The 25,508-nt window shown below is 37.8% G+C and overlaps 1 protein-coding gene across 1 annotated transcript in view; it reads right to left on the bottom strand.

The window, feature by feature from the left end:
* LOC126972752 (metabotropic glutamate receptor 2-like) overlaps window positions 1-22,524 on the bottom strand; it is a gene marked incomplete at its 3' end in the record, with an annotated part of 119,729 nt that extends 97,205 nt beyond the window's left edge. Inside the window, exon 1 of the mRNA XM_050819773.1 lies at window positions 21,791-22,524. Coding sequence (XP_050675730.1) covers window positions 21,791-22,492 — 702 coding nt within the window. The remainder of the gene's footprint in view (window positions 1-21,790) is intronic.
* Between the last annotated feature and the right edge of the window lie 2,984 nt (window positions 22,525-25,508).

Below are 25,508 nucleotides of genomic sequence, written 5' to 3'. Positions count from 1 at the left end.
TGACTGTTCGGAATTATTGGAATCTATATATCTAAGCGTACCGGACTATAGAACCCGTCGCACTGCCTTGTTTCGTGTCCCCCAAGTAACTTCAAATTACGCCCAGAACAGTATTTTAAAACGTATAACATACTTATATGTATCTCGGAGATTCATTTGGATTTAAAAATCGATATCACGGTGTTGGTCGATCAGTGCGCACAACCCGCGCGGGCGCTAGCTTGAAGACGAATGCGACTTCTCAATGAGCGCTCTACTGATGGACAATAATAACTAACTTCAATCACGTCACCGATAGTGACGTACACAGTGACAACTTCGAACACACTTTGAAAGATGACGTTCGCCATCAGTTCAGCCCAAAACACAGAGTAGAATATAATCATACAGGCCATATTACTTTTATATTCTAATTCTCCGACATGTATAAAAGTGAGTACGCAGGTACTGACATTTTTGCGATCTCTAAATAACGCTTTTTACACGAAATCTGAATACTTAAAACACAAAAATAAATTTGTATAACATAAACACGAAAACACTCAATCATCCACACCCTCACTCGCCTACACTTATACATACACACACCCACACGCATCTCTTAAATACTATTATTATTAACATATGTAATAATACTAGCATAAAATAACAGATGTATGAATTTATTATTATTTAAGTTATTTGTAAGTCTATTGTAATGTTATATAAAGCTGTAGGATTATTAGTATATAAATAAATAAAAAAATCTATTGTGGCAAAGTGTCTAAGCAACACAGGGGGCAACACGTCGGGCAACTAGCGCTATATGGCTTATATAGCGCTAGTTGCCCGACGATTCGATCAGCTATTCGTTGTACGCGGGCAATTGATTTGAGGTTAATCTGGGGTGCACTATATAAGAGATTAGAGCAAAACCTACTTCATATAATATACACCTGCCTTCTATTGACTATTTTCTCTCTCAGTTTTATCGAAGCCAAATTGGCTTGAAAAAACTGAAGCTTAGACTAAATATGTCGTTATTTTAAAATGATAACCCTCACTTGTGTGATTAATTATTTAAATTAAATTCCCTCGGGGTCCTTCCGAGCGCTCTTTCAAACTTAGTCAATCGTTCGAGTACGCACGGGGTCGCAAATTTTCGTATATCTTTTTTTTTATAATAATAATAATAATAATCCTTTATTCAACTAATAATATGTGGTACAAAATGTTTTTGTGCCCTACCCTCTGCGATAGGATACCCTGAGTTGCAGAGGCTAGGTCCTTCCGAAAGGCTATCCATTATTAAACATAATTAGCAAACTCACTAAAAAGAGGTATGTGGGTGTGCGTGTATGTGTATGAGTGCGTGTGTGTGTAAGTGTGTGTGTGTGTGTGTGTGTGTGTGCGTGTGTGTGTGTGTTGCTGAGTGTGTGTGTGTGTGTGTGTTTTTTTTTTTTTTTTTTTTTATTAAGTATTTGTTAGTATGTCAAACTGTGCACAAGATTAAATAAATGTTAGTAATTGAATATTAAGTTTTAATTTTAAGAACATTTTCTGTATCTTCGTATTTTAATACTATTAGCCATGATTTTAAAGATTTTGTTAACGAGAATTTATTTACTTTACTTATATTTTTATTATATTTACTGAAGTAGTTGTAAGCGTATGCCGAATTAAATTCATACTGTGACTGAGCAAAGCCTGTTTTAGTGATTGGGGTACGAAATGTGTTTATTCTGTTATTATCATTAGAATTTATATTACTTTTTACATGAAATCTTGAAATTATTCCATAAATATATTGCTGACGGACACTAAGAAGTTTACTCTCTTCATGTAATTGGTTGGTTGGGTACCTAAACGGCTTATTGAAAATTGTTTTTAGTAGAGTTCTGTGCGCTCGTTCTAACTGAAGCATAAACGTTTTGCCAGCTCCACCCCACGCACAAATGCAATAGGTCATGATTGGAACACAGAGAGATTGATACACCATCATAGTTGTCTCGACTGGTGCCACGTCTCTTAGGTTTCTAAATAATGGAATGAGACGTTTTATTTTATTTTTTGTATTATAAATGTGGGCCGTCCAATTAAGGTGTTCGTCTAGCGTAACACCAAGGTATTTTATGGTTTCCTCTTTGGCTAGGATGTTACATTTACAATAAGATCGATTGTTTTTCCGGTTACAAGGATACGTGTGTATTGGGAGAGTAAATTGTCCGTCAGGATTATTTCTGTTGGAGATATTGAAGCACATATATTTAGTCTTAGCAGTATTGACAGTTAGTAAACTATTTTCCAGCCAAGACGTGATTTGGCTCAATCCTTCTTCAGCTAACGATTTCACGTCATCCCACTGATTTCCATGAAATAAAACCACAGTATCATCGGCAAAGCAAACGATACGTCCTGATGTGGGAGAAATCTTACAAAGAGGGTTGATGTAAGCTAGGAATAGTGTAGGGCCCAAAACACTTCCCTGGGGAACTCCATAGTCAATGGTGATAAGATCACTAGTAAGATCACCTATCTTAATACACTGCTGTCTTCCATTAAGATAATTTTTGAACCAGTCCAAAGCTATTCCTCTAATTCCCAAATTGGAAAGTCTGTTGAGTAAGATAGGAATTGAGACTGTATCGAATGCTTTTTGCAGATCTAGGAAAACGCCTATGCATTTATTGCCACTATCTAGGGTACTAGTGATATATTTAGTAACCTCAAGTACTGCATCTAGAGTAGATCGATTTGACCGAAAACCAAATTGGTTTTGCGCAAGTAGCTTGTATTTTTCAAGAAACTTGGTTAATCTGATATTAACTATTTTTTCCAAGATCTTACTAAAAACACTCAGCAATGATATGGGTCTATAGTTTGAAGCAACTTTTTTGTCACCACTCTTATGAACCGGAATTACAACTGCCTGTTTAAAAACCTCTGGGAAAATGCCACTAGAAAGACTTAAGTTAATTAAATGAACAAGCGGTTCTAAGAGTAAATTCATAAATCTCTTAACAAAATAAGAGTTAATTTTATCATAACCTGGAGCACTTGCTGATTTAAGTTTGAGAATAATACATTTCACTTCGACAATATCAGTAGGGTATAGCATAAGAGATCCGAGAGGATTATTTGAGGCCATATCAGAGCAATCAATTTTGTGTTCACCTAGTTTACTAAATATTGATGAGGCAAGGTTGTTACCAATATTAGTAAAGTATTTATTTACTTCTGCTAATGATTCTCTTAGGGTAGACTTAGTATTCAATAATTCAGTTGGGAGATCATTAGTAGTAGGTAAATTACATATTTCTTTAATAGTATCCCAAGTACCTTTAGAGTTACCCGTGTTTTGTTCTAATTTTCCTCGTAAGTATTGCCGCTTAAGTGATTTCAACAGTGAGTTACAGATATTTCTATACCTAGTATAAGTTATCCTATTTAGATCGGATGGCGATTTTTTAGAAACTTTGTACAGGCGATCTCTTTTCCTCATACACTTGAGAATACTATACGTAATCCATGGTTTGATAGGTTTAAATTTCTTAGAGACAATTGAGATTAGCGTATTATTCGAAATTAATTCTTGAACATTTTTTACGAGATAGTTTGCAGTATAATTAGTATCGTTTGATTTATAAAAGCTTTCCAGGTCTAGTTTTCTTAAGCCTTCCTGCATGGCATCGTAGTCATATGTGTATTTAGTTTTGTATTTTAGCGAGGTATTAATTATTTTGTTGTTTAATTTAAGGTTTAATAGAATAGGAGCATGATCTGTAATATGGGGTTCAAAGACAAATGTATGGGAATGTGTTATGTTCTTTATAGCAAAATGATCCAGACAACGCATTTCTCTCGTAGGGCAATCGATTGCTGGTACGAGGGCGTTGAGAGCAAGAATATTTTGGTATTCCTGGCTATAAGTGCAAAGACTATCCGGAAGAAGGTCTAGATTTAGGTCACCCGTTAAAATAATTCGTTTATATTTAGCACTTTCTAAGAACATACTAAAAGAATCTAAGAACGTCCGTGGATTTTTGAAGGCCGCGGGTCTATATATTGCTATAATATGAATATCGTTGTATGAAATAACAAGACAGTTAGCCTCGGAAATTGAAGTCTCAAAAGATGCAACGTTCAAGTAGGTGGCTATGTAAACAATAACTCCATCATTTTGATTATAGTTATTTTGTGTATGAGCACTTGAGTAGTCCGCGATAAGTGGGGGATTAATTACATGTTTTATCCAGCATTCAGTCAAAATAATAATGTCTGGTTTAAGTTTAAGACGGGTTATAAAAATAAGAAAATCGTCTAAATTCTTGTTAATACTTCTGATATTCATAGTTAGTATATTAAGATATGTTGAGGTATTATCAATGCTCGCTATGTAAGTGCTATGAAAGCCATCAATATTAGCCACTTGTGTACAAGACACCGTGGTATGTCGATTTATATCGGATGCTAAATTATTTTGAAAGGGATCGAACGTAAAGCTAGTTTTCTAGAGGCCAATTTGGGTATTATAAAATAGGAAGTTTTATATAAACCTATCAGTAATATGATTAATTTAGTAGCGTATAAAGTTTTTATTTTAATATTGTAATACTTACGTTGCAATGATTTCGTTATTAAGTATCTCAATGGGAGTGCACGAAATAATTTATATGAATGAATGTAAATATTGTTAAGTAAATCTGTGATGTGTATAAGTTGTGTATAATTTATATTTGAACATGTTCTGAGTTTGCTAAGGAGACACCGTCAGTTGTCAGCGTCACCGGTTGGGGTGAGGTGGGTGGGGGACGCGGGCACGTCCAGCAGACCGGTCGCCGGCAGTGCAGTGAGCTCCGTCAGTTGATGTTCGCTACGGATAAGCAACGCTGGTTCTGTCTTGTGTTTTCTCAGATACATCTTGCCGCTTTTAATCCAACAATATTCGTAATGATGTGTTTTAGCATGCTGTCGCGCCTAGAAGTATAAGTATTTCTGCTTTGCGCTTAGCAGTTCAGATATATAAATATATTTTGATTCGCCGTTCATACCAATGTGTTGAGTGCTTAGTTTATTGTGCTGTTTGATACGTTGCTTGACTGCGGACAATAGGTCACGTTTATAGCTCTCATTGTTTAGTTCTATCAAGATATGTTTAGAACCCTGTTTATATGTATGTTTACGGAATATATGAGAGATGTAATGGGGCTTGAAATCAACGCTTAGAGCGGAACACAGATTTTTAACGTAATCCAGTAAGTTCTCTTCAGTTCGCGGTAGTACATTTCGAATTTCAATGAATTTAGATGTAATATAACTTTGCACGTCATCAATTTGCTGCTGCATATCATTAGAGCTCTTTGTCAGTGTGGCAATTTGGACTTTGAGTTGTAAGTTCTCATTAAAGAGTTTTTTGTTTTGCTGTTGTAGGTCATCATAAAAGCTTGACAAGTTATCTAGCGAGGCTTCAATTTTTTCCTGCTTTTTCTAATACCGATACCGACGTAAAATTCACTTCCTGTGAGCATAGTTTCTCAAGCTTAAGTTCTTCGTCGCTTGATGGGACCTCATCCGTGTCATGGACAGCTGCCGCTACTGGTGTGTCGTCTCCACGTCGTCCCCGCGGTGTGGAACATTTTGCACATTTCCATGTTTGGGACTTTTTAAATTTATTATATGACACAGTATTCACGTTCACACATCTGCAGTGATATCCCTTTTTACAGTCGCTGCAGGTCAGAACGTTATCCTTCAATACCTTGTTACAGCAATCCATATTGCAAGTATAGAAATTGAACACTACACACAACTTGACACGACAGAAAACACGTCTACACACTACAACAGCTCGGACGGAAGGGGTACTAACGGAAGGGGTGTAAACCGTACTGTTTAAGACCGCCACAAATCCAGATGGTGGGGATGATATCCTATTTTGTGGTATCTTATATATATCTTGTTCAATTGAACCACAACCTGACAGTTGACCGAATTCTTGGTGTTTCATTATCTTATGTCATGCGTCGATTTGATTATCTTTAATTTATTCATTAACGCGATCACTTCAGGCATAAAATTTAATGCTTTATTAAAACTCTTCAGTTTCACATCGGATATTCATAATACTTTCAGTAATTGTTATTGTGGTTAATTGAGATGATGCTTTTGAAGTAATTTGTGGGCAATTAACCTTTGAAGTGTAAGCCTTTGATCATATATAAATAAAATGTGATTTATACATTCCTTTTCATGTTATTGAATAGCTGACTATGTATTTTCATTGAAAATGTAGGCTAAAGGGCAATAATGCAATACTGTAATACCGGAGGCGAACTTTGCGGACCTAATAAACGTATATAATATATGAATACGAAAACCAAAACCACATTGGTACATGGCGGACGAGGATCGAGTTATGGTGATCTTCAACGGTTCTACCTTTCTTTATTGACTTTAACTAAGCGCTTTAAATTACTAAATCTACCATAAAATGTTTGGAAAAGGTAGAGCTCGTGAGAAGAACATACAAGAAACTTAAAGGCAACTCTTATCAATCAATAGAGTAGTTTACAATGGCTTTAATATACAAAACAAATTAGTTTGTAAGTAGCTGCATCCAATATATGAATCAGGTTCAAAGATAAGAGCGTTGTAAATATCAAATATTTTATAAAAAATTTATAAAGAATAAATTGTATAAAATATTTAAATTATCCTATATTGGATGTATCAACCTTTAGAGCTTGAATTCATTGTTTGTGTAAGGATGCTTCGTGTACATGATGGTCGTGATTATTATAATAATATGTAATATATATTTTTTATGGAAATAAGGGACGAGACGAGCAGGACCTTCAGCTGATGGTAATTGATGCGCCCTACCCATTACAATACAGTGCCGCTTAGATTTCTTGAAAAACCCAAAAATTCTGTGTGGCACTACAATTGCTCTCGTCACCTTGAGACATAAGATATTAAGTCCCATTTGCCTAGTAATTTCACTAGCTGCGGCGCCCTTCAGACGGAAACACAGTAATGTTTACATATACACATACTGCTTCAGGGTAGAAATAGGAAAAAGACGCCGTTGTGGTACCCGTAATCTAGCCGGCTTCCTGTGCAAAGGAGCCTCCCACTGTTAATAAGAGGGGGCAAACGAGCAAGAAACATGATTAATTATTTATTTAATTTAGTTACCTAAATATTTACGATTTAGTTACTAAATATTTATTTAAATTACCAACTACGCCTTATTATGTAAAGTCAAAGCACCATTATAGGTGTTCACGAGAGATCGCTCATGGTTGTGATTAGTTCTATAAATTCATCATAGGTGGCGGTATGTAAAATGCTCGAGGCTGTCCGGGACGACCCGCCGTCGCTCCTACAAGTTATGGCAGACAACGCCAAAATATTCCGAGCCCTCTCCGATATAGGGGGAAAATATAAAAACATTCGCGATGCCTAATTACGTAAGCGGATGGGTTAAACCACATACGCTCCGTATAGCGTATTTTAACGCCCAAGGCCTTAAGCCTCAACTAGACTTGGTGAAGGAGTTCGCTCATGAACATCAATTAGACCTATTCTTAGTGCAAGAGACATTTCTAAAACCACGTATACGCGATCCGCGTATCGCTAATTATAACTTAGTCAGGAATGATCGCACCAACCGTATGGGCGGTACCCTCATTTATTTTAAAAGGTCTCTACACTGCATATATAGACCCCCACACCTATAGATCCTCCGGTCCTCACTAACATCGAGGCCTCTGCCATCCGAGTCAGTATGGCGAATCACCAGCCGATCACTGTTATTTCAGCTTATCTTCCGCCTAACAAACAAGTATTAGACACAGATATAGAAGCATTACTCGGCCACGGGGCCGCAGTCATAGTGGGCGGCGATCTTAACGCCAAACACTCCAGCTGGAACAGTAGAGCCACAAATAGAAACGGAATCTTATTAGATTCGCTGACAGACACGCTGAACTTTTCAGTAATAGCACCCGACGAACCAACACGTTATCCGGATAACGTCGCGCACCGACCCGACATTCTAGACGTTGCGTTACTTAAAAACGTAACGCTCAACGCTTCAATCAATCGAGGTTTTTCACGAATTAGAGTCAGACCACCGGCCCGTCGTCCTAAATCTAGGCCCACCGGTTAATTTTCAACCACCGACGAAAACAGTGATCGACTGGCAATGGCTGGAAAAGGATCTCGAGTCTATCAAGTCCGACGACCTTGACCGTATACCGGACGTCATCGACTCGGTCGACACGGCTCACAGCGCTATCTCTCATGTGACGTCACATATACAGAGTAGGATCAAGGCCTGCTCCAGGCAGGTTCCGACGATGCAACCGCATCGCCTAAACCTGCCTCCAGAGGTCAGGAACTTACTCACACAGAAGCACAGAGCCACTAGACTTTACGATTGGTATCCGTCGGTTGAGAATAGGCGCCACCTCCGCTACCTACAGCGGGTGGTACGGGAACGTATCGCGGAACTCCGCGGCGAACGTTGGCACCGCTTGCTCGGCAACCTTAAGCCATCACATGTGGCTTTCTGGAAGCTGCCTCGCGCGTTCAAACAGGAGCCGCCCACTGTCATGCCTCCTTTGGACAGACCGGGACTGCAGCCGGCGCTCGATGACGATGAGAAGGCTGAATGCCTCGCCGATAGTCTCGAGAGTCAGTGCTCTCCAAATGCAGCAGCCGACCCGACACACGTTGACGAAGTTGATCGTGAAGTTGAACGTCGCTCCGCTCTGAGCCCTTCAGGCGATGTAATAAAACCCACCTCTAACGAATGGAAGAATAACAATGGAAGGATTCCATTGTTATCGGTATCCCAAAACCCAATAAACCTAAAGCAAATCCGAGTAGCTATAGGCCTATTAGCTTAATTAACTCGATCGGGAAACTTTACGAAAGATTAAACCTCGCGCGACATACAGTTCGGATTCAGAACCGCGCACTCGTGTCCCCAGCAGGCTCACCGACTCACCGAGTACATTCTCATACGGCGTCAATTTCACGCTACCACAGCAGCCGTGTTTTTCGATGTCGCGAAGGCCTTCGACAAGGTATGGCACAACGGCTTAGTATTCAAGCTGTATCAACTGGGAGTGCCAGATAGGCTCGTGCGCATCATTCGAGCCTACCTTACTGATCGCTCCTTCCGATATCGAGTAGAGGGCACCCTATACTCACCCAGACCCATCAGGTCTGGCGTGCCACAGGGTTCAGTCCTCACTCCCATTCTTTTCTCGCTCTTCACGAGCGACATTCCCAAGTTTCCGAGTGTCCAGCTCGCTCAGTACGCTGACGACACAGCACTCTAGTTTGGCTCCAACCGCTCAACCTTGAGCAAGAACATTAAAGTGCTTCAAGCCGCCGTCGATGAACTAGGCAACTGGTTCAGAAAATGGCGGATTGAAGTGAACCCCACCAAGTGCAGCGGTACTCTTCGGTAACGCGAATAGCATCCGCGCTAAAAAACAACCGACCGACGTTATTAAACTGTATGAAACACCCATACCGTGGGTGAAGGATTACAAATACTTAGGAGTCACGTTCAACAGCAATATGAACTTCAAGAAACATATTGATACGGTTGGCAATAGAGCCCGATTTGTCCTCAGTCGCCTTTATCCACTTGTGTGTGGGCGAAGCAAACTTCCGCTCAAACACAAAGTGACGCTGTACAAAACCATCGTACGGCCCATACTGTCATAAGCAAGCGTCGTTTTCGCGCACACCCGACCGAGGTACTTACGTCGTTTGCAAGTAGTTCAAAATAAATTCACGCGCATGGCAACCGGAGCCCCGTGGTTCATCCGAAACGTAGACCTTCACCGCGACCTAGAGCTTCCGACGATAGCTCAACACTTTAAAGAGATGTCGCGACGCTTCTTTGACAAGGCGCCTAACCATCCCAACATCTTGGTTAGGACGGCATGCGGGTACACCCCCCTTCAGCATAGTCTCAACCCAATAAGACGTCCCAGACACGTCACGGTAGACCTGGATGACGACATCACCATCGCGAACGCGACACCCACACAAACACCGACACAGACACGCACACACCGCCTTCGCAGGCGTAGGCGCGGTCAACCACCGCAAACCACTGGCACTCGTCACTCTGACGATGGCCAGCGGCCCGCACCCTAGATACACCACACATTGTTTTGATACCCGACGAGACGTTAGTCCTCGTCCTGTAATCGCTTCACTACACTCACTCACACACGGACTGACTGACGGACTGACATACACCACTTACACAACACACTCCACAACCAGACACAAACATACATGCACACTAACATTTACACTACTTACATACATACAATCATAAACACATACATACACACTCACATACATTACACAAAACATCACCACACTCGCCGGCGAGTGTGTTCTTCTCACCTTTTCATCCTTCATCTTCATTTTGATTCTCTCTCCTTCCCACAAGCACACAGCCGGTCTGAGGTTCGAGTCTCCTTAGGAGACGACCCGCGACTGTTGTTGCGTAGTCTTTGCGGCCTCCACGGCCCACGTCCTACTTCGCTGTGAAAGCCAGGGCTGCTAACAGCACAGAGGAGGTTTTAGGTCAGTATGGGGCGTCCGCTTACACGGACACTCGAGTCCGACATATTACGCCCCGTTCCGGGGCGTAAATACGTAACAGTATTTCCTCCTCTCAAAAAAAAAAAAAGGTATGTAAAATTAGCTAGTTTTAAAAACATACTATTAATGTCTAGTATGTAAAATAAATATTGTTTAAATAGTATCGCAATCTTTACGAAACAAGGGTGTTTTAATTTAGCTGAACCCCTTATTGCTTATACCGTGAATTGAAAGTGTCACTTTTGTTCAATAGGAGTAGGTGACGTGGCTTGCAGTTTGCATGGCAGAAGCCAGCCGAAAGCTACAGAGGGCCTACCATCAATTTTTATTAAGCGATGCGATTCCGATGCAGTTTAGTTTAGGTGCCTAAAGTGAATCTCTAAAATACGTACCATGAATTGCCTTTTACTGAATGGCGCTTTGATCGCTTATGAAGAATGAACGAAATAAATTTGTCCGCGGTGTGAGAAAGAGATGACGCTCTACAGTCTTGGATAAGTTTGTCTCTCTTGCCCGAACCATATGCGTTGCGTTTCGAAACCTAAAATGATATGATTTTAGCGGTTTTTTTGCCTAGAAAATACTAAAAATACATTTTTTTTAAAAAGAATAGGAGGACAAACGACAAACTACATTTTAAAATTGCGCTTTACAGCGTCAAATTATAAACCATTAAGCCCTTTTTTGTACTTATTAAATAATAGTAATATAAATAAATATAGTTCTTTGAAATACAAATTAAATGTTTGCTCAGGTGTTTTCGTAAAAATAACGAATTATGAACGCACCATCCATTGATATTTGATTTGACAGGACCACACAGTACATTTTTTTTTACTCGTTCTTGCGAACAGGCTATAGCCCGGGCCCTTACTGCCTCGTTTTTAGTATTTTCATTTTCGGTATTTATTTTCAGTATTTTGTTTTACAAAAAAGTCCGACAAAGTATGCTCATCTCATCTTTCATCAATAAAATTTTCCTTATCTGTATGTTTTCACTATTTTTTAAAAGATATTAACAACACGATTCACTTTCCTCTAAGTAAGTAGCAACTTTTTTCGAATCGCTCACTTTGACACATAATCTATCCAGTTTAGGTTGAATTATTACGTCATAGTACGAATGAATGAACGAACTAAATCAGTTTGCGGTTCAATTGACATAATTTTTGACATTCAACTGACATCATTGCGATTTAATCAGTTGATTTGACGTCAAAAATTAGATAGCTCTAATCACGTCGTGGCATAATACCCTGTTTGTTATATGGCTGTCAAACATGGGTATTCACAACAAGAGCTAAACAGAAGATCAGGACAACACAAAGAGCCATGGAGCGAAGCATATTAAAAATAAGGAAAATACACAAAGTCAGAAGTGAAGAAATTAAACAAAAAACTAAGGTAACTGATGCCCTCATGCAAGCCCTTAAATTGAAATGGCAATGGGATGGTCACGTAACTCGCAATAAAGACAGCAGGTGGACACTTAGAATCACGCAGTGGAAGGGACCTAAAGGAAAACGATGCAGACCGAAAAGTAGGTGGGCTGATGAAGTAATGGAAATAGCCGGGAACGACTGGCAAATAACGTGTAAAAACAGAGACGCGTGGAAAAAGTTGGAGGAGGCCTTCACCCGAGGAGGGGTTCATATCCTAGTGCTGTGACCTAACAATAATTGATGACCGTAATCATGAGGGTGGCGATAAATTTATACAATGCTTCAAATTTACCATCTTAACCTAATATGTAGTTAAATCTCAAATACTTTGTTCTGCATTTCATCAACACATGACGACCTGTATAGCCGAGTGGTTAGCGATCCTACCTACTAAGCTAGAGGTCCCGGGTTCGAATCCCGGTAGGTGCAAGCATTTATATGATGAATATGGATGTTTGTTTCCGAGTCATGGATGTTTAAATGTATTTATGTATGTTTAAGAAAGTATATTGTATTAAATATATCATTGTCTTGCAACCCAAAACACAGGCTATATATGCTTAACTTGGGGCAAGATAATTTGTGTATAAAGTGTGTCAATATTATTATTATTATTATTATATGGCTAAGTTTGGCGATTAATAAAAACTCGTTTTGGATTCGGTTCAGTCATTATTGAAATTAAAAAAATAACATGGGATCGCAAGTATAGTGAACACTAAACTACTCGTGCTAATGTGCGATAACATTACAATGTTATGGACTACGGCACAGCACTACACTGTAGCCGCCCGAGTCGAGGCGTGCGGGCAGCGGGCGGAGATGATCCCACTTTTTAACCCAGGACCCGACTGCATTCAACTCGCGCGCTAGCTGTAGTTTAACAAAAAGGAGAAAATGTTTTTCAAATAAGTAGAGGTCATTTTTTTAAGTTCTATTAGATAATTTTATTCGATAATTATTATTAATATTGTCATTAAACAAACCTGAAGAAAACTTTTGAATTGTGCATTTTGTTTTTTTTTTTTTTTTTTTTTTTATGAAAATAAGGGACGAGACGAGCAGGACGTTCAGCTGATAGTAATTGATACGCCCTGCCCATTATAATTCAGTACCGCTCAGGATTTTTGAAAACCCCAAAAATTCTGAGCGGCACTATGACTGCGATAGTCACCTTGAGACATGAGGTGTTAAGTCTCATTTGCTCAGTAATTTCACTAGCTACGGTGCTCTTCAGACCGAATCACTGCAATGCTAAACAATATGTTATGTCTAAAACAAAATTTTATGAACGATGCGGGATTCGAACCCATGACCTCCGGCGTTCCGTGCCGGTGCTCTAACCAACTGAGCTAACCGTTCGAGTACCGCCTCGTTCATAAAATTTTGTTTTTCAAATTTTATATGTGTAATAATCCTAGAAGTTAGGGTTATCACTTTAAAAAAAACATAAGATATTGTTTAGATTTACAAGAGCGACATCTCAAGTCAATTTCCTAATATGCAAATATTGGGGTTGAGTAGGTTATCAACTGTAATGCTTAACTTAAACTTAACTTAATTCTTTGGTATGTTTAACTATGGTAAAACGTGGCTAAATAAAGCAATATAAAAAAGGCAAATATAGCAACATAAATATTAGACACGTAGTTTTTTAATATATTGAATGACGATAAAACAAAATAAAACGCTATTTTTACAAATAGTCTTTATCACAACTGAAATTTCAAAAGCTCTTCTGAGTATTTAAATATTTAAGTGAAGTCCTAAGTACCAATCCAAGAATCCATCTTAGGTACCAATTCCCCAGTCCCACGATTACGTAAAATTTTAAATTCTTATAGCGTTGCTGATATTGACATATTTGCTGATTCCTTAGCCTAATTCCGCAAGACCATTTGCAGCATCATTGGTAATCTTTAATAATGTTATAATTTGAAAATTGGTGTAACTGTGTATAACTCATTTATTAATTTAAAAAAAAAAATTTAATTTGTAACTTATTGTATATAATACCTAAAATTAATTACTTCTGTGCATGCTGTGTTTATTTTTTTAGTAATCACTACATTTGTTCCTAGTTTTTAGTTCTACTTTTTATATTTGTGTGTATTACTGTAAGTGATTGTAAATAAACCTAATAAATAAATAAAAAAAAGTCATCACATAATATTATGGTATTGTAGAGAATAGTAAATTAAATGCTTCAGTGGCGTGTGCACGAGCGACTCTTCAGAGCGCATTGTTAATGAACTCCATCCACCCTAACAGACATTATAGTAAGTACTTCAGATTGTTACAGAAATATATTTTCCATTAGCTCAGAGATAAATGAGGCCTTAAGAACTATAGTTGCCTGACTTCATTTTTTACAACTTCAAGATTATTATTACTAACACTTATACAGAAAACTAGCTGACCCAGCAAACGTATTGCCATATAAAGTAATTAAAAGTTTTTTGGGGTATAAAAAGTTGATGAAACCGATGCTCAGACCTACCAAATTTATCGTACTATAATTATTGTATTCGATTGCCATCTTGCAACCCTATAGCGGATTTGTGGATGAAACAGAATAATATAAAAATCGCGATACAAAAATAGTTGTAGATCGTAGAAGGGTGAAAATTTGAAGTTGTATCTATTTTTTAATGCTGCATCATAATAAAATAGAATAAAATTTTGGGGTGGACCGGACCACCCTTAACATTTAGGGGGATGAAAAATAGATGTTGTCCGATTTTCCACCCTAGCCGATATGCACGCCAAGATTCTCGAAAATCGGTCGAGCCGTTTCGGAGGAGTTCAAATACGTACACAGTGACACGAGAATTTTATATATTAGATTAGACCTTACAGTAACATATCAAAAATTGGCTTGGTGACTTCGGGCTATTTCTGTTGTAAGTTTTATATTAATAAACATTACTTTAACGGACATTAAATTTACTGACGAGCACAAAAACCACATCATACTACATACAAAACTCTCGACGAAATTTAATTAGCGAAAGTGCAAACTCTTTCGATCTGTTATAATGGTTAAGCCAAGAGTTAAGGCAGCTAATATGTTAAATAATCGATTCATGTGTAGGTTAACATCCAACGAATCAAGTTAATATTTTTGCCATTTCAGTATAATAAAACATCTTGAATAGAATATATATTCAATTATTTCACTATAATCACAACTATATACAAGTAACACTAAATGATTTATAGCAATAGGGTAGTTGGGTGACCAGCAGCCAGGACGTCCGATACTTTAGACTGCACTAACAAGAAGTGCCCGAGCGCAGAGAGCAATTCGTAATAGTTACACTACTACCAATCTTAATAATACGGAACTACCAACATCATAATAAAGTGACATCATTAAGATTTTGCATTTTTTTTATGAAAATAAGGAACGAGAAGATTAGGACGTTCAGCTGATGGTAATTGATACGACCTACCCATTACTATGCAGTGCTACTCAGGATTCTTGAAAAACCCAAAAACTCTGAGCGGCACTACAATTGCGCTCGTCACCTTGAGACATAAGATGTTAAGTCTCATTTGCCCAGTAATTTCACTAGCTACGGCGCCCTTCAGACCGAAACACAGTAATGTTTACACATAACTGCTTCACGACAGAAATAGGCGGCCTTGTGGTACCCATAATCTAGCCGGCTTCCTGTGCAACGGAGCCTCCAACTGGTAAATGTGATTGATTATATAATATTACAATTAATAAAATAAATTTAATATAATAACTAAAACAATATAATATTAACAGGTTACAAATTAGAGCGAGGCCTCACTAGTGCGTTGCGTTGCGTCGTCGCAGCGTTAACGCTGCGTATTTTTCATAGATTTTTTGTGCCAAGCCACATTAATGCGCTGCGTCGTCGGAGTGTTTTTTCCGATCCATTGTCGAGTGAAGACTGTTAACACTGAGACGCCACGCAGCTACGGCGCGCGTCGCCCTCTTGCGTTGCAAAATCGTGCGTCGCCGTAACGCAGATGGGGCATACCTCAGTCGAGAGCAGGCCTCACTCTTATTCTATGAATATTATCATAACTGAATGTTGGTACTAATTGGAATGTCAAATAACGATGACGTCAAAATGAAAAAAATAATTTAAGAATTATTTCTTGACGTGAGGATATTAAGGAATGTTATTGAGATGAGAGTGCTTATAGGGTATATTTTCTGTTCCTTATGACTCATTCCTGACATCAACCTGATTAATATTTTCATAAGATCTTCCGGAGTATTTTCCAATCTTTGTGCATTGTAATTAGACTCGTATGTCAGTGCAATTCTGAGCTCTGCAATCGTTTTGCACACCATTTCGTGCGATGCATCAACGATAAGAAGGGGCTTTAAGAGTGTAAAGCGGTATCAAGTTTCGTGAGCGGTAACCGGTTAATTTCAACGATTCGTCAAGATGAGGGTAGTGACAAATTTAATTTTAGCTGTCACTTTTTCCAGCTATCATCATTTACATATTGATAGAACGATAGTTACGTTGAAAAAGACGTGATTCTCTCAAAGCAATCTATATTAAATAACTAGTTATATACTATGAATAATAAGAACAAACTGTTTACTTGATAACTTAATACCATAACCGCGTTCCAGAGTCATTCATTTTTCAAAAACTTGATTCTTTCGGAATTTAAGAAGTGGCTTTCTTAAAGAGTAAAAACGACGCCAATAATCTTTTTGTGCTATTTTAGAAAGAATACTACAGTTCATGTTGTTATAGGTAATTTCTATCATATAATCATAATCTACCCCCAGGATTTATGATCAAATTCAAATATTTTTAATCAAAATAGGATGTGACATCACTTATTGAAAGTCAATAGAACTACCACCTATTCCAAAATAAATGCCTTAGGCCTGAAAACAATGGGCACCACAAACTCCGCGGGCTTTTTTTTCATCAAAAAATATGTTGACAAAGTAATATTGTACAATTAAACTTATTATTTAATAGCCTGAGGGCGGTCGCTCCATTCCCATTCTGTGGTATCATTAAGAAAGTAATTTATGTTATAATAACCTTTACAATACAAACGTTTTCTACAATATTTTTGTTATAATGCTTTTGTTTTGAACATATTAGGGGATCTTGTTGTAAAAGCATATACATCGCCCCACAAAAGATTAACAAACTCGACTTAGACGAGTAGTAGGCATTATAAGCTTATGTCTGTTCCTGGTGTTAACATTATGGTTATAACAGTTTGTAGCAAATTCACTTTTGTTCCTATGAACATACATTACATTATCAAGAATCAATCAAGATCAATTAAAAAATTCTGCATTTGAGTACCTAATAATATTTATACCAGAAGACTTAACAGTTTGTTTCTTTAAAGTGATAACCCTCCCTTCTGGGATTAAATATACAAATTCAATTAATACCAAAATTTATGGACGATGCGGGACTCAAACCCGCACCTCTCGGGGTCCCGGGCGCTATTTTTCTTCTGAGCTAATCATCTGAGTGACGCATAAACCGTAAACCTTGGTAGGCGGCAGTCGGTTCATTCCCATTTGATTTGATTGAAAATTTTAGCTTCAGTTTTTGTTGTTCATTGAATGAAAAACAAATGGCCGTAGGTTGACAGAACACTACAACCTGCTTATAAACAATTGGAATCTTAGCAGCAAAATATTTTGAAAGATTTTGAAGTTAAATAAGCATAGTATTTAATGATGAAAAAAGACAGCCTTTACATTCCATACTCGTAACTAGGGCGACTCATTTTAAAGCAATCATATAAAAAAAAATCTGAAGTATTTTAGCCCATTTTTAGCATTATAACATGATTTAGCGGTGACAAGGTCCTTCAAATTTCCTTTTAACTAAATGAAGTCAACTTACTTCAATACTGATATATTTAAGTTTTAATATTTGAGAAATAATTCAGTAAGCAATAATAGTATTACACAAATAAAATTTGAATAACAAAATTTTATGAACGATGCGGGACTCGAACCCACGATCTCCGGCGTTCCGTGCCGGTGCTCTAACCAACTGAGCTAACCGTTCGAGTATACCCCCAGGAGCTAACCCCAACATTTGCATATTAGGAAATTTACTTGAGATGTCGCTCTTGTAAGTCTAAACAAAATGTTAGGTTTTTAAAGTGATAAGTTGATAACCCTCACTTCTAGGATTAATACACGAATAAAATTTGAAAAACACAATTTTATGAACGTAAATAATAGTATTACTAATTCAATTAGGATATCATCCCCACCATCTGGATGTGTGGCGGTCCCCCACAGTGCGGTTTTCAAGGAGCTTTCGGAAGAAAGCTTAGTAGTACGATTCCTCGTACTACTGTGGAATGATCTTCCTTGTCCGGGTTTCCGGGACGATAGGACACGGGTACCTTCAAAAAAAACGCGTACACCTTCCTTAAAGGCCGGCAACGCTCTTGTGATTCCTCTGGTGTTGCAAGAGAATGTGGGCGACGGTGATCACTTAACACCAGGTGACCCGTACGCTCGTTTGTCCTCATATTCCATAAAAAAAAATGACATTTTGGGGAAAATAATAATGCACAGCGAACTTAATGAGAATAATTACTAGACGTCAAGGATTTGTTAGCGGAGTACTTGAAACCACACAAAGTTTTTCCACTTTGTATTACTCCCCATAAAAACAATTGAGTAATAAATATTGTTATACCATTACCCGGTTACTGTTCTCGGGACCTGGCGTCAATGACGTCACATCGCCGCTTTGTATTAATAATTATAATTAACTAGCTAACCCTACAGACGTTGTTCTGTATATAATAAATAAAATAATGTTTTTCTTTTTATGAATTTGTCAATAATGTAGAATAACATCAAGAATCGCTTCGTAAAAATGCACCCTGTTGTTGTAATGAAATTGTTTCACAGCAGAAATGTCAAACCGTTGGGTCAATAAATTCGACGGGGGACGCATCAAATGAAAAACAAATTTGTTGTTTTTATTTAATTTAGCATCATTTTTCACAATTTATTCACCTTTTAAACCTTCCCTGGACTTCCACAAATAATTGAAGAACAAAATTAGCCAAATCGGTCCAGCCGTTCTCAACTTTTAGCGAGACTAACGAACAGCAATTCATTTTTATATATATAGACTAGCTGACCCAGCAAACGTTGTATTGCCATTTAAAGTAATAAGAAAAAAAAATTTGGGGTATAAAAAATAGATGACGACCGATTCTCAGACCTACCAAATATTAAATCGTACATAAAATCTACGAACTAGCTAAAATTAAGTTTTTTTTTTACCTCCGGAGAACGATATATAAAAATTATAATTAGTCATTCATTTTAAATTATTCTTTCGATTTGATTTGTGAACGAAAAACATAATATTTAATTCCGTACATTTTCGTATTTATTCACCTTTTAAAATTTCTCTGGACTTCCACAAATAATTCAAGACCAAAATTAGCCAAACCGGTCCAGCCGTTATCGAGTTTTAGCGAGACTAACGAACAGCAATTCATTTTTATATATATAGATAGATAGATAGATAAATAAACAATGTTTTATTTTTTCAATAGATTGATGTAAAGGTGTTGTGTTTTGATGTTGGCTATTATTACTATAATGATGAAAAATCAATGAAGGAACGACGAGAGGAGTATGACGTTCAGTTGGTATTGCCTATTACAATACAGTGCCACTCAGAATTATTGGGTTTTTCAAGAATCCCGAGTGGCACTACAACTGCACTCAACACCTTGAGACATAAGATGTTAAGTCTCATTTGCCCAGTAATTTCACTAGCTACGGCGCCCTTCAGACCGAAACACAATAATGTTTACACATTATATTATATGTGATATAAGGTTGCTAAAAATACTCTATAAATCCAAACCCGTGTAGGTTACATAAACATATTACACCCCGATAACACTCCTTTCTTGGTTTATGTAACAAAGTACGATTGATAACGTAGATTAAGGATTGGTCTCCGTTTCGCTCCAACTAGATACCGCAGGCGTAATCGCAAACTGCGGCAAACTACTACACCCAAGTGGGCGTACTCGAGTCAGCCTTTCACAATGTGTGACGTTGATTTGCCACTTGTTCTGATAAGCTTGCTAATAATTGAAACTATAATGCCAAAAATGGGTTGCGTAGTTAAACTATGCAAAAATAATACAACAAGAAATAAGAAAGACACTGGGATCATATATCATCAGTAAGTATTTTGTATTTTATTAATTTCAATGTAAAATAGGACTAAGCGTATGTTGCAAAATTTGCAAGATGCTATTGAGTTTCAAGATGCCACGCACGCAAACATCTAATAGTTGCCATAATAAAAATTAATCGAAGGAATCAAATTAATCGAAATAATTTGTTATTTTTAAGTGAATTCACTTCGGGGATCAAATACACAGATTTAATTGAAATTTGGAAGATGCCTAATTAGAAAGATTAGCAGAGCGTTAAACGCACTGGGGGTGTACTTCAGAGAGGCACGGGTTCGAATCCCGTATCGCCAATGAATGATATATAAATTAAATTTATTTATAAAATTAACCCTTTTTCGCATTTGCATCTAAACTCGATAAGTCAATAAGCTAATACCAGTGGGAGCCTCCTTTGCACAGGATGCCGGCTAGATTATGGGTACCACAACGGTGCCTATTTTTGCCGTGAAGATGTAATGTGTAAACATTATTGTGTTTCGGTCTGTAGGCAATGAAATTACTGGGCAAATGAGACTTAACATCTTATATCTCAAAGTGACGAGCGCAATTGTTGTGCCGCCCAGAATTTTAAGGTTTTTTAAGAATCTTGAGCGGCACTGCATTGAAATGGGAAGGGCGTATCAATTACCATCAGCTGAACGTCCTGCTCGTCTTGTCCCTTAATTTCATAAAAAAATCATAAGTGTGAGTGCTAGCATTTGAATTTCACCAACAGAAACTAAATGCAGTTATAAACTTAACGTATTGAGATGCTGAACGTTTGGACGTTTAACATATTTGAACGCGTTCAAGAGTCGCGTTATTGAACTAACACTGAACTTTATGAATTTTGATTTAGTTCAGGCACATTTATATAATACTAGCTGGTGCCCGCGACTTCGTCCGCGTAGATAAAGGGTTTTTAACAATAATTAGTAAGTTTGGAATTGAAGATTTACGATAAGATACGAATCTCATGTCCTTTCCCAGTTCCGGATCCCGTTTTCGCTCCCGTTGCCAACATATTATGTGAATCTTTTTTCAAGGAAGATTACTATGGCAAACTAAATGGCTGACGTGAATTTGAGTTTTCACAAAACCCACGGGAACCCTGGATTTTCTGGATTAAAATGTAGCCTATGTCCTTTCCCAAGCTCTAGTCTATCGCTCTTCTAAATTTCATCAAAATCGCATCAGTAGCTCGGGCGTAAAAGCGTAACAACCAAACTTACATTCACGTTTATAATATTAGTAGGGATTACTTTTGAATCATTTTGTATATTCAATATCATGGTAGCCTAACTGTTATAATAGAATATTATTTATTTAAAACATTTATTAGCAGTTAAAGATAGTAATACAATTATGAAGCATCAACTGTACTGGCATTATTTTACTTGAGAAATTATGTGCTTTATAAAATGATAGAAGGAGCAACAGCTGGTATCATCTGGAAGAAATAGCTTCGAATTATAAAAGAAAATATTATATATTATGCTATGTTCAGTACTCACCATCATTAATCCACCAATAATAATGTCACCTTCTACAATAGCTGCATGCTTGGCTGGCCAGGCAGTTTCATTGTCAGCTTTTTTCTTCATTACCAAACGTGTTTCCTGTCGAGACGAATCTATCTTTCGTGTGCTAACACTCTTAGACTTTCTTCGAACTTTTGCAGTTTCTCTTAGAACATTAGAATTCTTTGCATTTTTAGTTTTTTGTTTCAGTATCGGTTCATCTGTAGTGTTTATTAGGCTATTATTGTATTTGAGATTAACGACTTTTTTACCTTCTGATGTTAGAGTATTAAAAGATTTCAAATTTGAGTTTACGTCTAGCTTTTCTTCCTTGCTTAAATCAATATTTTTCATTTCAATGTTTTTGTAATTTGTTATTTTTATCTTTTTACTTGCGGAAATATCAGTTCTTGGAGTGGCAGCCGTAGCATTGATTTCTTTTAGTTTTTCGTTTAGTGAAATGTCTTCTGTTGTTGTTTTACCTATTTTAGTAAAACTATCGCTTGCTGTTAGCGCTGCTAATGCAGTTTCAGATATGATATTAGTTTGTGGTTTTGTAATGGTTTTTCTTTTCTTTAATTTGGTTAGATCAAATGGGCCAATGAGAGAGTGGGCTTCGCGTTTAATTTTAAGGTATTTATTAGTAACTGACAAATATTCCACAGTGTCTATGTGAGTTAGATCTATCGGTGACATGTTAGTGAGATTAAATGATTCGATAATTAGTAAATGTGTATGGTCTTGAATAGATGTAACTATAAGATGATAGATTAATGTTATTGTTATAATCTGCGTCATTGTCTATCTAATATTCATCATCTAAGTCATCAGAATCATCGTAATGTTAATATTTTTTTTTAAAAATCCATATTGTTTGCACTACATCTTCAGTTTCTTAGTTTTATTTATTAACGTCACTGCATTTGAAAACTGCCAAACTTCACAATATAAGTCACTTTTATCTTAATAACTAAACTCACGTGAAAACTTTTCACAACGAAAATTTATTCAATGTTGTGCTAAATGCTGTTATTTTGCAAAAATATTTTTCTACATTTAACATTTATCATACACAAGGCTGTGTGAAAATTATAACAGCGTATGCAATTAAATAAAAGTTTCGTAAATAATCCCGATAGTCAAATTATCCCTTGACGTCACGGGTCGCGCGGCCGAGCGTCTGTGAGTAACTGCCGTGTTGCCGATCCACCCCAGCATCCACTCGTGAATGGGGCTATACGACTGAAAAGATATTTATTTACGAATGAATTTGATGTTTTTAGTCAATCATGTTGTAATATATATAGTTAAAACTGTTATTAAAATGCAAAGTTGACTGGATGTAACACATCCAGTTACTTCTACAACTTCTAACGAAGTACAATTTTAGAACTGAATTTAAGGCATAAATTATGAATATTCATTCTGGTTTCACATGTGAGTAAATCAAAAGAGGAGAGAGGAGAGTAAATCAAAAGAGCCACATAAAAATGATAATAAGGTAAAATATTTTGGCATGGAGAATGATAGAAAATTATATGAGAAAAATTTAAGTAAGAAGTCTTGATACTTTGTGAATTCGAAAAATCAGAACGCTTTTTTCAACGGAATCTTTTATAACATTTAAAAAGAGTGAATTAATATGCGTAGTTATTAGCATAGGTAGAGAGTATATTAAAAAAAATGAAACTTCTTATTTAAACTGATATTTAATTTGTCTTGGGCACCCGGGCCTTTATATAAAGATTTTACCAGTGGGAGGCTCCTTTGCACAGGAAGCCGGCTAGATGATGGGTACTACAACGGTGCCTATTTCTGCCGTGAAGCAGTAATGTGTAAGCATTACTGTGTTTCGGTCTGAAGGGCGCCATAGTTAGTGAAGTTACTGGGTAAATGAGACATCTTATGTCTCAAGCTGACGAGCGCAATTGTAGTGCTGCTCAGAATATTTGGGTTTTTCAAGAATCCTGAACTGCATTGTAATTGGTAGGGCGTATCAATTACCATCAGCTGAAAGTCCTGCTCCTCTCGTCCCTTATTTTCATAAAGAAAAAGATAAGATATAAAATATCTGCTGCTGTTTACCTTCCCTCTATAGTTAATTTAATTATAGTGTAAATCTATCTAAAGTGATCCAGACTTGCGGAATGGAATATTATGAAAAACATTTTTTATATTTTACTAAAAACTTTCTGATTGATATAAAATAATAATAAATTTTTGATGAAATTAATTAATGAAGCCACAACCTGAGAGTTGAACAAATCATACAAGATTTTATGACGATACGTCACTCGAACGGTTAGCTCAGTTCGCTAGAGCACTGGCACGGAACGCCAGAGGTCGTGGGTTCGAGTCCCGCATCGTTCATAAAATTTTGTTTTTCAAATTTTATTTGTATATTAATCCTAGAAGTGAGGGTGAGACTTTAAAAACATAACAAATTGTTTAAAAAAATAACCACACATCCAGATGGTGGGGATGATATCGTAACTTGTGGCGTGTCGTGCGAAGGTGAAATTCGGCGGCAGGAATAAGGCAGGAAGGAAGGTTGAACAGCTCTTCGGAACACTCCCCGTGATAAATGCGGTAGAAGACACACAATGAAGCGACGTCTCTACGCAACGCCAAGTGATCCAGCCGTTCACAGAGTACTGGGTCCCCGACAATTCGAGCTGCTCTGCGTTGCACGCGGTCAAATGGATCGAGCTGATACTGGGGTGCGCCAGACCAGAGATGACAGCAATACTCCATGTGAGGCCGGACCTGCGCTTTGTAGAGCGCTAGAATGTGGGCCGGCTTGAAGTATTGCCTTGCTCTATTTATGACGCCCAGTTTCTTTGAAGCCAGTTTGGCTTTGCCCTCCAGATGGCCACGGAATTGGCAATTGCTCGAGATTTCGAGACCCAATATTCCGATACTAGGCGAGGCTTTAAGGGAAGTGTTCTCGAAGAGCGGTGATACGGCAAATGGGGTTTTTTTAGTGGTAAACGCGCAAACTTGAGTCTTCTGGGGGTTAAATTGGACAAGGTTCAACTTACCCCATTCCGCGACCTTCTCGAGAGAGGACTCGATAGAAGACACAAGTTTCTCCCGGCACTGGTCGACGTTTTCCCGAGAGAGACCTGCATGGCCCGTGTATACGGCATCACCAGTGCTGTCGTCTGCATAGCAATGCATGTTGGCGGTGTCCAACATATCATTGATATGCAGAAGAAACAGCGTGGGAGATAGCACACAGCCTTGGGGCACTCCAGCGTTCACGGGCTTGGGATTCGAGCAATAACCGTCGATAACGACCTGTATGCTGCGCCCAGTGAGGAAGCTGGAGGTCCACTTGCATAAGCTCTCGGGAAACCCAAATGATGGAAGTTTTGCGAGGAGCGCCTTGTGCCATACACGATCAAAGGCCTTCGCTATATCCAGACCAACTGCCAGGCCTTCCCCCTTGGTTTCAATAGCCGCCGCCCATCTATGTGTTAGGTATACCAGAAGATCGCCAGTCGACCGACCATGGCGAAAGCCGTACTGCCGGTCGTTGATCAACTGGTGACCCTCAAGGTATACCAAGAGCTGGCGGTTAATTATGCTCTCCATGATTTTGGAGAGTAGGGAAGTAATAGCAATAGGTCTGTAGTTTGCCGGATCCAAACTGTCTCCTTTTTTTGGGATCGGATGGACAAGGGCTGACTTCCATGAATCAGGGACTACG

Source organism: Leptidea sinapis, chromosome 27 (genome assembly GCF_905404315.1).
Source record: "Leptidea sinapis chromosome 27, ilLepSina1.1, whole genome shotgun sequence".
NCBI lineage: Eukaryota > Metazoa > Arthropoda > Insecta > Lepidoptera > Pieridae > Leptidea > Leptidea sinapis.
Note: the sequence above shows the minus strand (reverse complement) of the source record. Positions and strands in the feature narration are given on the sequence as shown.